This window comes from Centruroides sculpturatus, unplaced genomic scaffold (assembly GCF_000671375.1).
Source record: "Centruroides sculpturatus isolate CEXI.00-Female unplaced genomic scaffold, Cexi_2.0 scaffold512, whole genome shotgun sequence".
Classification (NCBI taxonomy): domain Eukaryota; kingdom Metazoa; phylum Arthropoda; class Arachnida; order Scorpiones; family Buthidae; genus Centruroides; species Centruroides sculpturatus.
This window is the reverse complement of record NW_019384734.1, coordinates 265,676-279,897: the sequence shown is the minus strand read 5'-3', so window position 1 is coordinate 279,897 and position 14,222 is coordinate 265,676. Positions and strand designations below refer to the sequence as shown.

Below are 14,222 nucleotides of genomic sequence, written 5' to 3'. Positions count from 1 at the left end.
TAAGATGGAAAACATTAATTTAGAATGTTAGAAAATAAAATAACCAATTGGATATACATTTCTTTGATACTAGATAAAATAAATCATTCTTACTTTTAATGAAGTGTCAACCTTAATATAGTATTTTATCACAGTTATAATAAAAATTATTTTACATGCATTTTAATTAATAATGACTTAATTTTGATTAAATACACGTGCATCAATTTAATTTATTATAAAGGTGTTAATTATGGCCGAATTATAATTATCAAGCACAACCAACAATATAGAATATAAAGCCTTCCTAATTACAAATATAATCTAAGACGATTATCTATTATGATAATGTAAATTACTATGGCATATGTAAAAGATGATACATTAAATATTATGCAAAATATGATGATTATGTAGCGTGTGCTTTTCGTATAGGCCTACATTATAATGAGCATCGAATTCTACACATAGTACGAAAAGGAATATGCTAAATAAGTCGATCAAATTATTAGTTAATCCTACACGAACAAGTGTCTTTGCATGTTAACAAATAAAGGTTAAAATTGTAAAATGAACTTGACATTATTGAAATATTTATGCAAGAAATATACGAAAATTTGCCTTCGATAAAAATTTAGTAATGTAACGTGACACAGTCGTGTCTGTTCCGTCTGTAAAAAAATTTGTTTCAAAAATAATGAGATTAGAAATACATTATCAAAATATCTATTGGATTATTATTAAAATAATATTTACGATACATTTGAGTGAAGAAGTAAAAGAATTTTATAAATGTTCTGTTATTTCTTTAAGTCTTAGTGTTTTATAGTTGATAATAAAGAAGTTTAATGCGTAATTAAATATGAAAAGAATCGCTAAGACACTCGCAACAAATTCAACGGGTCATTGAATACGCTAATAGAAAGCTTATAAAAATGACAAGATATTTTATGGTCTAAGGTCACCTTTCAGGATCATTATGGGCAGTGCCAGTAGCAACCTTGCACTTCTATAAAATCGATGTCCAACTGGAAACTAATATGATAGAACTAGAATACAGATACAGATGTAACAACATATTTTATTCTGCTTTTATAGTTATTTTAAAGACAAAAGCTCGAGAATTAATCTTTAAATTCTGTGAATACGCTTACGGGAAAATTATTAATCTTGTTATTGTCAATAATTCTATTATTTTGTATCCAAATAATATAAATTATAGAAATCAACGTACTAAAAATATTGTAGATGTAACCTTTCAGCTTTGTCGATATTTTTAAAACATCATTATGTCCTAATTAGCCTTTTGTATCATTAAAAGTAGATTTTTAAATATTATTTTAAAAGAATTATGCAAAGAGGAACGTTTATTCTTTGTATTATTCTTTCAAAATAATTCTTAAAAATCTACCTTTAGTTTTATTAATTCTTGCCCGAAGGAGTTGTTTTCTGATATTAATGCAGAAATATTGAAGGTTTGATCTAAGTATATTACTTAGAATTATATGATTTGAAAAATGATAAAAGTAAACAAGTTACAACATTGATTAATAACTAGTGTTTTCATCCTCAAGATATTAAGAATGAGTTGATTCGCATGAATGAGTTAATACAATGCAACAAGAAAAATACGTTGCAAATGATCTCAAGATGGAGATAACATTTCTTTTCGGAAATGATACTTTAAATTGATAATAGATTTCAAGTGTAAAATACAAAAATGATTGATCAACATAAGAAAAAATACAATTAGTTATAAAAGGGGATACTTTTTTATTGTATAAAATTGATTATATATCTTAAAAAAGAAATTTAACTGTATTAAAGTTTGTTCACTCACTTGTCAGACTGAATTTTATCTTAGGAACAGAATATAAACTAATAATTCATCAAGTAGACATTATGATTATTTTTCTTTAAAAAAATCCATCATAAATTTTATTCAAAAGATAATATTAGAAGTTTATTTATAGATAAAATCACGCAAACGAATTGAGAAACGTAAATTTATAGGTTTTATATCAATTTTTTTTTACAGTCAATAGAAAGTAATAATTATTTGTATGAAGAAATTTAAATTATGTTAATACTATGAGAGTAATTTATTAATGTTTTCAACAATAAGAATGAAGCTTATGATTAAAAAAATATTAATAATAATGCAAGATTTCTATGACCTATGGAAAGGCAAATCAATAAGATTGTTGTTAGTTCATTTGGAGTAGTTATAAAGTCTTTTCTCTCATAATAAAATTTTAAAATAAAGGCAAAAAGAAGGATTCGGGCAAATCTGCGTGTAAATATCTATACCTTAAAGCTATACAAAATAATAAATTTGAGGTGTAATCAATATATTTTAATTTAAGGTTATATCTAAATTTACATATGTATTTTTATTTTTAAGTTCACAAAAATTATAAATTAATATCAAAAGTTTAATAAATTCACTACTTTTCTGAAAATATTGATTAGCGCACATTTTTATAATCAATATGCAATCCAGTGATGCAAAAATAAGCAGAAAAATAAACAAAAATGGGTTATACAATATTAATTAAACACTAAAATGGAATTAAATTCTGAAATTTTAAAAGTTTATAAAAATAATGTTAATAATATTCAAACAAATTTTAAGAATTCCATTATTTAAAGTGTATAAAAATAAAAGTAACATTCATCAATACTGGAGTAAGATTAAATTCTTAAAGCTTCGAGTTTATAAATTAATAATTGGTTTGAAAATATTATTTAAATACAAATAATTTACATAATTTAATCGTTTTTACGTGGAAAAATAACAATCGAGTGTTACATTGTTCAATTTTCACTGAGATGCAGTCAGTGAAGGCTTACCGCCATTTATTTCACATCACACATGGTCTCATCTTATGGTCATCAGAGATAAATCCCGGGTAATAAATGTAGGTCCATAAGTGTCTTATTCTTAATTCGTTTTACCCCCTTTTATATCACCAGAACAATCACCTTTCATGTCATAAAATTAACCCTTTTTTTTCCATTACATTCTCATACGTATCAAGCTTTAACACCTTATAAAAATATTTTATACGCTTAGAATCTATTAAAAGTGACATATCGATGCTTTATTTATCTATATTTATATTTCGTAAAGAAGTTTCTATTCAATTTTAATTAACTAAGCATTTTTATGCCAGGTTTAATATTAAGATTTTGTAATAAACTAACCGAATAACTATAATTTTAATGAATATATATAAAAATAAATTTAAAAATTTTAAATAATAATAATTTTTTAAGAATTTAATAGAGATAATTTACACAAAAATATACGACGTCTATTAGGCCTATATTGTATTTCGATTGTAAGTAAACTTGAGTTTTCCCTTCATTTAAATGTTTTTTTTTTTTTTTTTTTAATTATACTATTCGATTCTAAGATGCAAAATATTAAGAAAAAAGAATAGTTTTCATGAACAAGATTATTTTTAAAGAAGGAATATTTGATAAAAAATATCACGAATATTTTTGTTATGTACAGTACGTGTATTTGATTTGCATTCGTTTATTTTTTCATGAATCTCAAGGGGATTTTTTCTTTAATATTTTTTTCTAATTCGGGTTATTTTATTGGATAAATATTTGAATAAAGTTTTGTTTTATTACAAATTTTTATTATTGCATTAATTTTAATAACTGTTTTCGAAACTTTTCACTTAATACATTTCGATTCATTTCGACTACATTCAAGATAAAAATCTAAATGAAAAAAAAAAAAATTATATAAATTATCACGTTGCTATCACCCAGTAGAAATAAAAGTAAACGTAATTAAGTTAAAAATTGCAATTTTACTATAGAATCGCTATTATCTGCTAGAGAAAAATTAATAGATTTTCCATAATCTTAATCAAGATAGAAAGACAGATTGCTGTAGAGAAAAAAAAAGGGGGAAGCTATAATGAACAATTGAGTTTGTCTGGCTAGTTGACGAATGGAATCTGATAATCGATCGGCAAGATTTTATATCATGTACTTTTTCATTCTCGGGATTTATCTAGCTTCGGAATGTTGTTCGAACAAAATTGACTAGTTGCGACTTCATCTCTTAGTTCATATATTTTTCTTGTTTATTATTATTTTTTTTAATAAATTAAATCTATCAAAATTAAATAGCGAATGAGTTTGTAGCTTGCTTCATGACAAAATTAATACTCAATCCAATTTGTTATTTCATATGTTACCATAGTTACAGTTTGAGAAAAGGGCATAAAATTATACACTGTCATTCTCTTAAATATGATATTGTTGTCTCAATTTAATAATTTATTATTGAAAATACATACGGATCCGTTAAATTTTACGAATTTAAAAGGATATTAACAAGTTAAAGGTCGGTGTTTTGTTGCATTCGAAAAATATGTAGTTATATTTGTTCTTTTTTTTTGTACCAGTTTTCAGGAAGATTATAAATTATTCAGGCAGAAAATAGTTCTATTAACATTGTATAATCTATTGTCTAGCGGAAAATTCATACTGATTGAATAAATATGCTTTTGTAAAGCATAAAACATATGAAAAATGTACACGGAAAAAACATCGAAATAAAAAGTCAATACAGGAAAAATAATAAATGAATCTAGCATTGGTTTCTGAATATTATGGAAAATATGTTCCATAATATCTAAAACAGATGGAAGGAATTAAATAAGTAAAAATAGAAAGGTTTTCAGAAAGAGAAATGTACTGAAAGAAGCAATAAAATATATCACTTTTAAAAATGAAATACATAAAAGCTGGAAAGATGTTGAAAGAATAAGATGTAACTTCATCAAAGATTTACAAACTGACTCAAAAATCAATATCGGATATTTTACTGATAAAAAGAATTATTAATTATTTTCCTGACGTGGAACAAAAATAAATTCATGTTCTGAAGACAAATAAAAAAGATTTTCTATAAGTTTTTCTCGTTTTATGTAGGACGTTTTGGTTGATTTTTTTTTCTATAGATTAGTTTTTCACTTTGTAGATTTGTTTTCGTATTATATGAACTTTTGATGGTTTCCACTTCCATATACTTTTACAACTTTTAAATTACTAATTTATTGTTAGAAATAAAAAAAGGACAAGATAATATTTCCAATTTATTTTATATTAATTTGATCATATTTATGACGATCCACATTGACTTTGTTAGTTTCATCGATCTTCTTTTGTCTCGTATTTCCTAAGAAATTAAATTGTAATTTTTTCTTTTTTTCTAAACTAAAATTTATATAAATGTTTTTGAATATTTAAGAAGTAAGTATTACGTTTCATTCATATAAAGTTACCGACATTAAAATTTATATTTAGTTAAGGTTATCTTTATCTAACGTAAGCAATTGAGCTTTCTGGGGGTTATGATTATAAAAAATATTTGAAGTCAGTATAAAAGTGTAAGATTTCATTGGTGATAGATATTTCGTTGTAAATGTTCGAAAGAAGGAAAGGAAATGCTTTTGGAAAGATCATAAAATTCAAAATCCCTTTGAGATCCTTTATATGTCTCTCGATGTATAATATTTGGTGTAGACGTTATACAAAGACCATATACGATAACAGAAAAGTTTCTACTCTATAACACGTTTTATAAACGATAATCTCGTTATAATTTCCATGCGGACACGTAAGTAAATCGCTTAACTTATTGTTTATTAATCTTATTCCCTTTCTACGCAACTTACAACAGTTTAGTTAATCAAAATTTAATCTGTTTAAAATTGCTATTTCAATAATGTAGCAATATGTTAAATCTAATTCGAAGTAGGCCTATACTGCTTAATTAAACTTCGTGAAAGCAGTTATATCAATCGAATTAACTTTTCTTAAATATAAAAGTTATATAATAAAGGATAACAAGTTTGTGAAGCTTTGAATTGTAAAATCTTTTGAATTTTCTTGCTTTTTAATTTCTGTAAAGCAATTAAGAAACAATGAATAATAAGAAGAATAAATCAGTTTATAAAAAGTAATCAAATACAATGAAACCTGTGTAAACCGGACTCGTATAGCACCGAATATATTTCCGGTTTGGCGACTTTCCGTTTTAAACAGGTTTTTTTAAAAGAAAATCGCCGTGTTTTTACTGTTTAGGCAGGTTTCAATTTTTATTAAGGTTCTGTTTTGGACAGGTTTTATTGTAATTTATTTAAAAATATACGAATACTGTCAAATTTAATTAAATTTTAAATAAAATACATATTTAAATTTCTTTTAAAATGTCAATATTTAATAATTTTAACTAAATAAAAAACTTGATGAAACTTTTTTTTTTTTTTTTTAGGTTGAATTTCTGGCTGACAGCATAAATTTAGATTTAATAGAAATGGCGAAAAGTAACAATAAATTAGTTCAACATCACGGGAGTGTCCATTATTACTGTCAAGAAATTGATGCTTCTGATCCAATCACGTTTACTACGAAAGAATCTTTTCTAGTAAGTTTAATTAAGTATTCTTCCTTATTTCTATATCGGAAATATTTTTGAAATTTAAACGTGATTAACGTGTCATTGTAATATACTTGTAGTTTAATTTGAAGAATTTTAATTATGTTACATTTAACGATTTTTTTTTCTTCGTTTTAAGAAGTTATGTACAGTACATCATTTCTGTGTTCATATTATTAAATGTATAAAATTAATATAATATAAAGATATATAAAAAATAGTTTTATTTATAAAAAATTATATATATAAACCTATAATTTTGATCAGTTTTGAGGTATAATTTTTTGATACATGACGTTATATCTAGACTAGAGTCTCTCGCGATTTCCTCCCATTTATGGTTGAATCTCAAGGGTATCTTATCTGACATTATAATCTTCTATTATGTTGAAGTGAAAAGTTCTTTCCAAACGAATCATTGCTCCAAATGTCATTTAAAAATGAGTCAATAACAGTAATTCAAAAACTGTCTGCTGAAATTTCTGTCGAATTTTTTTTCCCCTTTTTATTTTTTGTTGCAAGATAAAAATTATTAGCAATGTTTATTGTTTTTAAAATAATACAAACTTATTGATGTTTAGATTAAACTATGCACTAAAAACTTTTTAAGTCGGGATGATTAATTAACATAAAAATGATAACGAAAAAACAAAATGGAAGGAGAATAGCATTTCTTTCATTCCTTTCTTTTCAAACTTTTTCTAGTAAAATATAAACTCTTAGCAAGAAGAGATAGATGATAATGGCAAAAGTCGAATCTTTATACCGGGAAAAAAAAGCAAGTAAAATTTAAAAACTTTTCTCAAAAGTTCGGTTACTAAAACCGCTTTGTAATATTTTATCTTATTGCAGAATTCTAGAGCTAAATCAATATTAAAAAACGTCAGAAAAATGTTCTTTATACAAGCATAAATGACACGCTACAATCATTGCATTTTTCAATGATACTATACATTTTACGATGGTTTGGATTTGTTAAAATTTCACATTAATGATATTCTTGAATGTCAAACGAGACGTTAAGTACAGTGCCATCCATCAGTCATGCAATAATGTTCAATTTTGAGACAAACAACTGAATTCGGATATGATTTGTTAACCGTAATCATGTTTCATGCTACGTGTATACAATATGAATTTATTATTGTGTTATTGTTTCCCTTCTTAACAGATTTTTCGTTTATTTTTCTGTTTTATTTTTGAATATTTATTCAAGACGATATTTATTTATTTACTCTGAAAGTCTATTATTTACTACAAAAGAAGTCTGATTATTTTTGATAAGGTAAATATAGTGATTTTGTAAACTGATTTTATAAATATTTTCTGTAAAACTTATAAACATTTACTGTTTTTCCTATTTGTTACATATAATAAGAATACTTTTATGTAATAAAATATTCAATTGTTTTTGTGATTTTATTTCTTATATTATAGCATCCATCTTGTATAGTTTTTTCCTTGAAAACAATCTGAATCAATACTTTTATACATCTCTCTTTATCATTTAATGTATTTAAGTATATTTTAAATATAATCTGCTTTGTTATCCACATCTTCATTAGCTTCAGTTATGTTATTTGATAACATAAAAGTTATTTTTATACTCTTTATTTATGTATCGTATCAGGTTAATTTGTTTTTTTTTTTGCGTGTAATAAAATATATGCTTACTTTCTCTTATTTAGTTTGCTAAATTTTATTTTTTGATATTGAATATGTACCTTGTTAATGTGTTGTTGCATTCGCGCTTCAATATATTCTTTGTATTTTGTTATATCTAACGTTATGTTCTTTCTATGACTGAAAAGGTATAAATTAAGGTATAATACTATGCACCTTCTTATATTTTCCATTTAAATTCATTTTTATTTTCTTCTATTCAAGCTCAGTTTTATTTATGAAATAAACAGATTTTGAATGTTAAAACTTTGGAATAAATAATGCTGGAAAAACTTATTACGTTTAAAATATTTTCCTGTAATATTTTATTTAAACCTGAATAAATTTTAAAATAGCATAAATCTGTTTATTTTAAAATAAAATATTCAAAAGTTAAATAAAAAAAAAACCAATCAATATTTCTTTATTTAGCAAGTATAACTTCTCTATTTTTAAAAGAAACTGTATTTGTCATTTTATTCGTCATAACTATTTTATTTATCCGAATTATACGTTGAAATAGTTTTAATAATTCTTCAACAATCAAATAAATAAAATATTTAGCTATAAAAAAAAACTTTCTGCATTTTAATTTATAGACAAATAGTAAATATTTAATAAACAGTTAGATCTTGTGAATTTTTAATGAATATCTTTACTAAATTATAAGATGACGATTTCAAAATTCAATCAGGATGAATAATTAATAATACCGCATTGATTCAGAGAAATTAATAATAAATTATTAGAGAAACATTTAAACAGAATTATTAAATCAGATTTAACGACAACCCAAGAAAAAGAATTTTAATATATAACCTTTAAAAAGATTTTCTAATTATTATCATATGTATATATAGATATATTATTGATAAATATATTCTTATATATAAAATGGATGAAACATATGTCCTGAGGGTAGTATGAAAGGAAAAGCATGTTCTGCGAATTGTATAAGGAAAAAATATAAATCATATATACATTTTCTTTCATACATTTTACAAAACTTTATTCCAATCGAAAATTTAATCTCAGCTGGATAAGAAATTGTTTTATTGGATGCATTTTTATTTTGGAAGTTCATTGACATATAAACTAATTACGTACGTTAAAAGTTTCTTAATTTAACAAACGATTAGTAATTACGATTTTTTAAAAAATATATACATTTTAGTGTTTTATTTAATTTTAATTTAATTAATAATGCAAACAATGCTTTTTAATTCTTTATTAGTTGTTAATTGAATATAGTCAGTGATTAATATACAGATGTCTTTTATAAGCATTTTCCATTTGTCATCTTAGATGAAGTGTATATAAGTGCATTTTAAAATAATGTTTACATAATATTCAAAAGTTTTTATTTCTTATAAACAAAAGAAAGCTTCAGTCTTTAAACAATTCAAGATTTCCTAATAAAATTAATCCTTTTGTATTCTAATTTTTATTTAACATTTTAAATTATTTTGAAGATTGTAAATTATTATCATCATGTATTCAAATGTAATTGTTAAATATTTAAATAGTGCGGGTTTTTTATATATTTTTAAGAAAAGTGTACACAGAATCATCTGTATCATCAGCATTTTTCCAATGAAACTGGAATAGCCTATAATTTTTATTTTAATCGCTTTCTGCTTTTTCTTTCTTCCTATTTAGCTGTATTAAGTAATTATTGGTTTTCACATTCTTGTACTTAACTTTAAATCTCATTATTGAAGATTTTCGAATTCTTAAAAGTTTGATTTTTTAGTTTTAGTACATTTGATTGTTATTGAAGTGTGATTTACAGATCGTTTCATGTATCTTGGAGGAGCAATGCGCGGTATTCTCTCTGTTGGGGTCCTGGAAGTTTTTTTTAAATTTAAGAACTCGTTTCTGGTAACGCACGGCCATAGATTCGTCAAACAATCTCTTCCGTTCGTTAAGTAAATAAACTGGTCTTTGCTACAGCCCAGTCAAGATTCGTGAAACAAACTTTATTTCTAGAAATCCCAGCATTTTTATTTACATTTGTATTATAAAAATCTGGAGGAAAGAAAGACAATTATTGAAGAAAATAGCCTATTTAATTTCAGTAAGAAAAACCATTTTTCATATAAATCATCTGCCTATTATATTTTCGTATTAAATTTTAGAAAAATGATATAATTTAAAATAGAAATATTTTTAAATTACAAAAATTCGTTTTTCATGCACTTATATTACTTGAACAGAGTCATATTTCATACGTTACTCAGTTATTTATTGCAAAGATATCAATATTAAGAAATGAAATGAGTATATCTGGATTACAAATAAGTATGCAGGAATGCCGCGATGGTATTTATCGAAGTTTATTGACTACAGGGAAAAACTCGTTTTGGAAATATTCGATCGAAATTATATCAAAAGAAATTTGAATCTACGAGATTTCCTGCTTTATTACACAAACTGTAAAGTGCTAAAGTAATATTCGCAAATTGGGAAGGAATGTCATATGCACATTCTATTGCTTATGTACTGTATATCAAGCAAAAATTCAGAATACAAAATAGAAGCGGATGAAAGCAGCGGCATATGGATAGCTGATTTGAATTTTAAGTTCGGGATTCAAATTCCATCATGAGTCTGGAATTTATCAGCTCTTATCTGCTTTAGAACATGTTTTCTATCGATACGTGATATCCATTGTAGATTGAAGTGCATAATCTATGTAATGCAATGCTTTTCGATCGATGATGTCATTAGAATTTTCATAACATCTAAATTAACATGAAAGTAAAGTGCCAAAAACTTTCAAACTATCTAAAATTAAGTCTGGGAGATTTAAAAATATAAATGACTAAATTTCATCACTTAATCTCTCTCTATTCAAAATTATGTTGCTAAAGGAGAAGAAAAGACTTTATTTTAATCGATAAAAAGTTTTATGTTCCCTATTGGAAAAAAAATGAAAAGCGAAAATCGGTTTCAGCTTTGTTTTAAAAATATAAAATAAATATATTCACGCCAAGAGTTAGTTTTATGAAAATATGTTCGATAAAATAGCAGTTTTCAGAAAGAAATATTCGAACTATGCTAGGACTAAATTTTATATTCAGTTCTATATTTGTTCAGTTTTATGTAAATGAATCCATACCATTCCAGAAGAGAACGGAAATATACGAAATGGTCACGAATTTCGCTTCATTGTTTATGGAATGGAAATCAGTATGGAGTAAGACCACATTCAACGTCAACTAATGACAAAAAACACGGTTAATGATAAACAATAAAATATTCCATTCAAAATTTAAATCCATTTTACACGAATATTTCAGTAAAGTTTCAATAAGCAAAAGATTATTCACAGTTTTATTATTTCTTAAGTTAAAAATATATCTATAATGCTTGACAGAAAAATCTTTTAAAAACAGATGTTTTCTGTTTAAAAAGCAACATATTGAAACATATGTCCTGAGGGTAGTATGAAAGGAAAAGCATGTTCTGCGAATTGTATAAGGAAAAAATATAAATCATATATACATTTTCTTTCATANAAATACGGTTATAATTTTTTCTTATTTAAATTTGTTGAAATTATATCATTGCTAAATTTTTTTTTATCTAAATAAATTATATCTAAAGTGTGTTTTTGCCTACCACGCCCTTCAGTTTGTTCCCACAGCTCCCAATTACATTTTTCTTTCAAACTGTATTTTTCTGTTTTAATCAAGTTTATTAAAATAAGTTTGCCCATTACTTTCGTTACATTCTTCCTGTTTTTTTTTCTTTTTATACTAAAACGGAAACTGAAATTTACGATGCAAATCAAATGGAATCGATTCTAAAAATTCTAAAATAATATTACACCAAACTAGATGTTTATTATTATAATTCTAATTGTCTTTAAAATTATGGAAATTGCATGTAATTCAGTTAACCTTAAACTGATTTTAAATTATGATTTAGGTTATTCGTGTGTTTAAATTATAATTGCGATAAATTACATTAATGTTTCCAATTTGTGATTTTAATAATAAACAGTGTTAAAACTTTACATTTAATAAATAGCTCGTATAAGTATAATTACATTTCAAATTAAAAATTCATTTTTATGTTAAGTAACAATATTCTTCTTATTATCCTTTAAGTGTAATATTCTTTATAGGATGTATCCTGTTGTTTTGCGTTTTTCTTTTTCAGTTAGTGTCAAAAGAATTAATGTCATAAGCCAACTTTTGCACGAGTAAAAAATAATAAAAGAATTTACATTACACTACAGTTAAAACAGTTGATTTTTGTAAAATATTGACCCTCCAGATATCGAAATTCAAACAGATATTTGAATCTGAATCCGTATCTTCTTCTTTCCATAAAATCTTTCTTGTTAAATCCTGTAGTATCTCATAACGTCCATCTGTCTTGGTTTCAGAATCGGTATGAGCTATATAATGTTTCAAGTTACGTAATGCAATGTAAATTATAATGCAGGAATATTCTGATCGCATTTATTTTCTTTTCAGAAGCTGTATTTTGGAAATCTTCCAGAGAGAAATGATGTTTACTTTATATTAAAATTATTTACTACTTCTAATGAGAATGGTTTTTCACAGAAATGTTTTCTTGATAATTCGAGCATTATAGCTGATTTAAAAAAAACGAGTGCATTATTTTATTCTTTTCTTTGTCGTGCGAACAAAAATCTTTCTAGCAGCGGTGATAGTGAATGATTGAACGGTAACGTGTCGATGCATCATCATAAAGGCCATTTTTGACGTTTTCTTTATACCATTTATTTTTATTGTCAGCGAGGTTGATGTCAGAAAGCAAAAATACAAAGGTAAGAAATACAATTGACATTCGACAGTTTATCGTCTTAATAAATGTTTTGTTTATTTTATGACAAGTCAGTGATTTAGATATTCATGTGGAAATATTCGGATGTAATTGGAATTTTTTTTTTAATTATCATAAATAACTCATAATTAAATTAAATCATAAATAACTTATTAAAAGGTTGAGCAATAAAAAGAATTTTGTTTTGCTTTAAATACTAAATAAATATTTAATTTTACAGTAGTTTTTCTATATATGTACGAATTTTGAAATGATTATACTTAGATCTGTTTTGAAATATATACCACTGTACTGCCATAAATGGAAAATATCAATAAAATATATTATATTATTTTTATTTTTTTTTTGTAAGTTATCCACCTAGAAGTTTCTTATCCTATCTTAAATGAGGCATTTTATAAGAAAAGTTCGTTATGACTCCAATAAATAGTTTTGATGCGGAATGATATTAAAAAAAAAAAAATACGTATGTTTGAAAGAAAAATTCCCTTTTCAAAACATATTTCTAGTTTAAATTGAAAAATATCAAAATTTTGTTAGAATTCCCTTAAGATAATGAGTATTAATGCTTGGATGGAACTAGAACTATCTGAATGTAAATTGATAGTAACAAACATCGTTTTTTTTATTACTTTTAAAATATTTTATTTCTGAAAATGTAATCAGCTTTTTGAAAATTATATATTTAAAAAAAAATGCAAATATTTGTTTAATATTCAAGGCTAATAACAATTATAAAATAGTATTTGTTTTGCTAAGAAAAGAATTTTGACACTTATTAAAAGAAGAGATTACAAAAGTTGGTAATTATTTAACATTCTTTCTTAAGTTTTAAATGATAATGTTATTATTTTTTTATTATTTTTCTCTTTTTTTTTGCTTTTTAACAGTTTATGTAATCGGATTGCAAAGCAATCCGATTGCAAAGCAATTTCGTATTTTAATTAATTAGAATTTTTCTGCCATTCAAAAATGTAAATAGATTTTCATTTTTTTCTAAAAAAAAAGAAAAAAAAAGGGATAAAAGCCGTATATATAAATATCTACAATATAATGTGTTATTTAATATGTCAGTCACGTCGATAGTTTCTCACTTATCCATTGATATGATTTTCTTAGATTCTGAAGTTGCCAGGTTACAAAGATAGTCTCCTTCTTCTTGATATATGTCAATATGTGAATGTCAAATACTTTGATATCCAGTCTTCTGTTGTTTTTCTCTGTCAATAGGCTTTGCTCTATATGTTCTTTTCTTCCAAATATATATATATATATATTTTTTTTTTTT

The 14,222-nt window shown here is 24.4% G+C and overlaps 1 protein-coding gene across 1 annotated transcript in view; it reads left to right on the top strand.

Moving 5' to 3' along the window:
- Positions 1 to 14,222, top strand: part of LOC111628246 (neurexin-3-like) — a 131,653-nt gene that overhangs the window by 17,024 nt on the left and 100,407 nt on the right. The window contains exon 6 of the mRNA XM_023371995.1: positions 6,287 to 6,439. Coding sequence (XP_023227763.1) covers positions 6,287 to 6,439 — 153 coding nt within the window. The remainder of the gene's footprint in view (positions 1 to 6,286; positions 6,440 to 14,222) is intronic.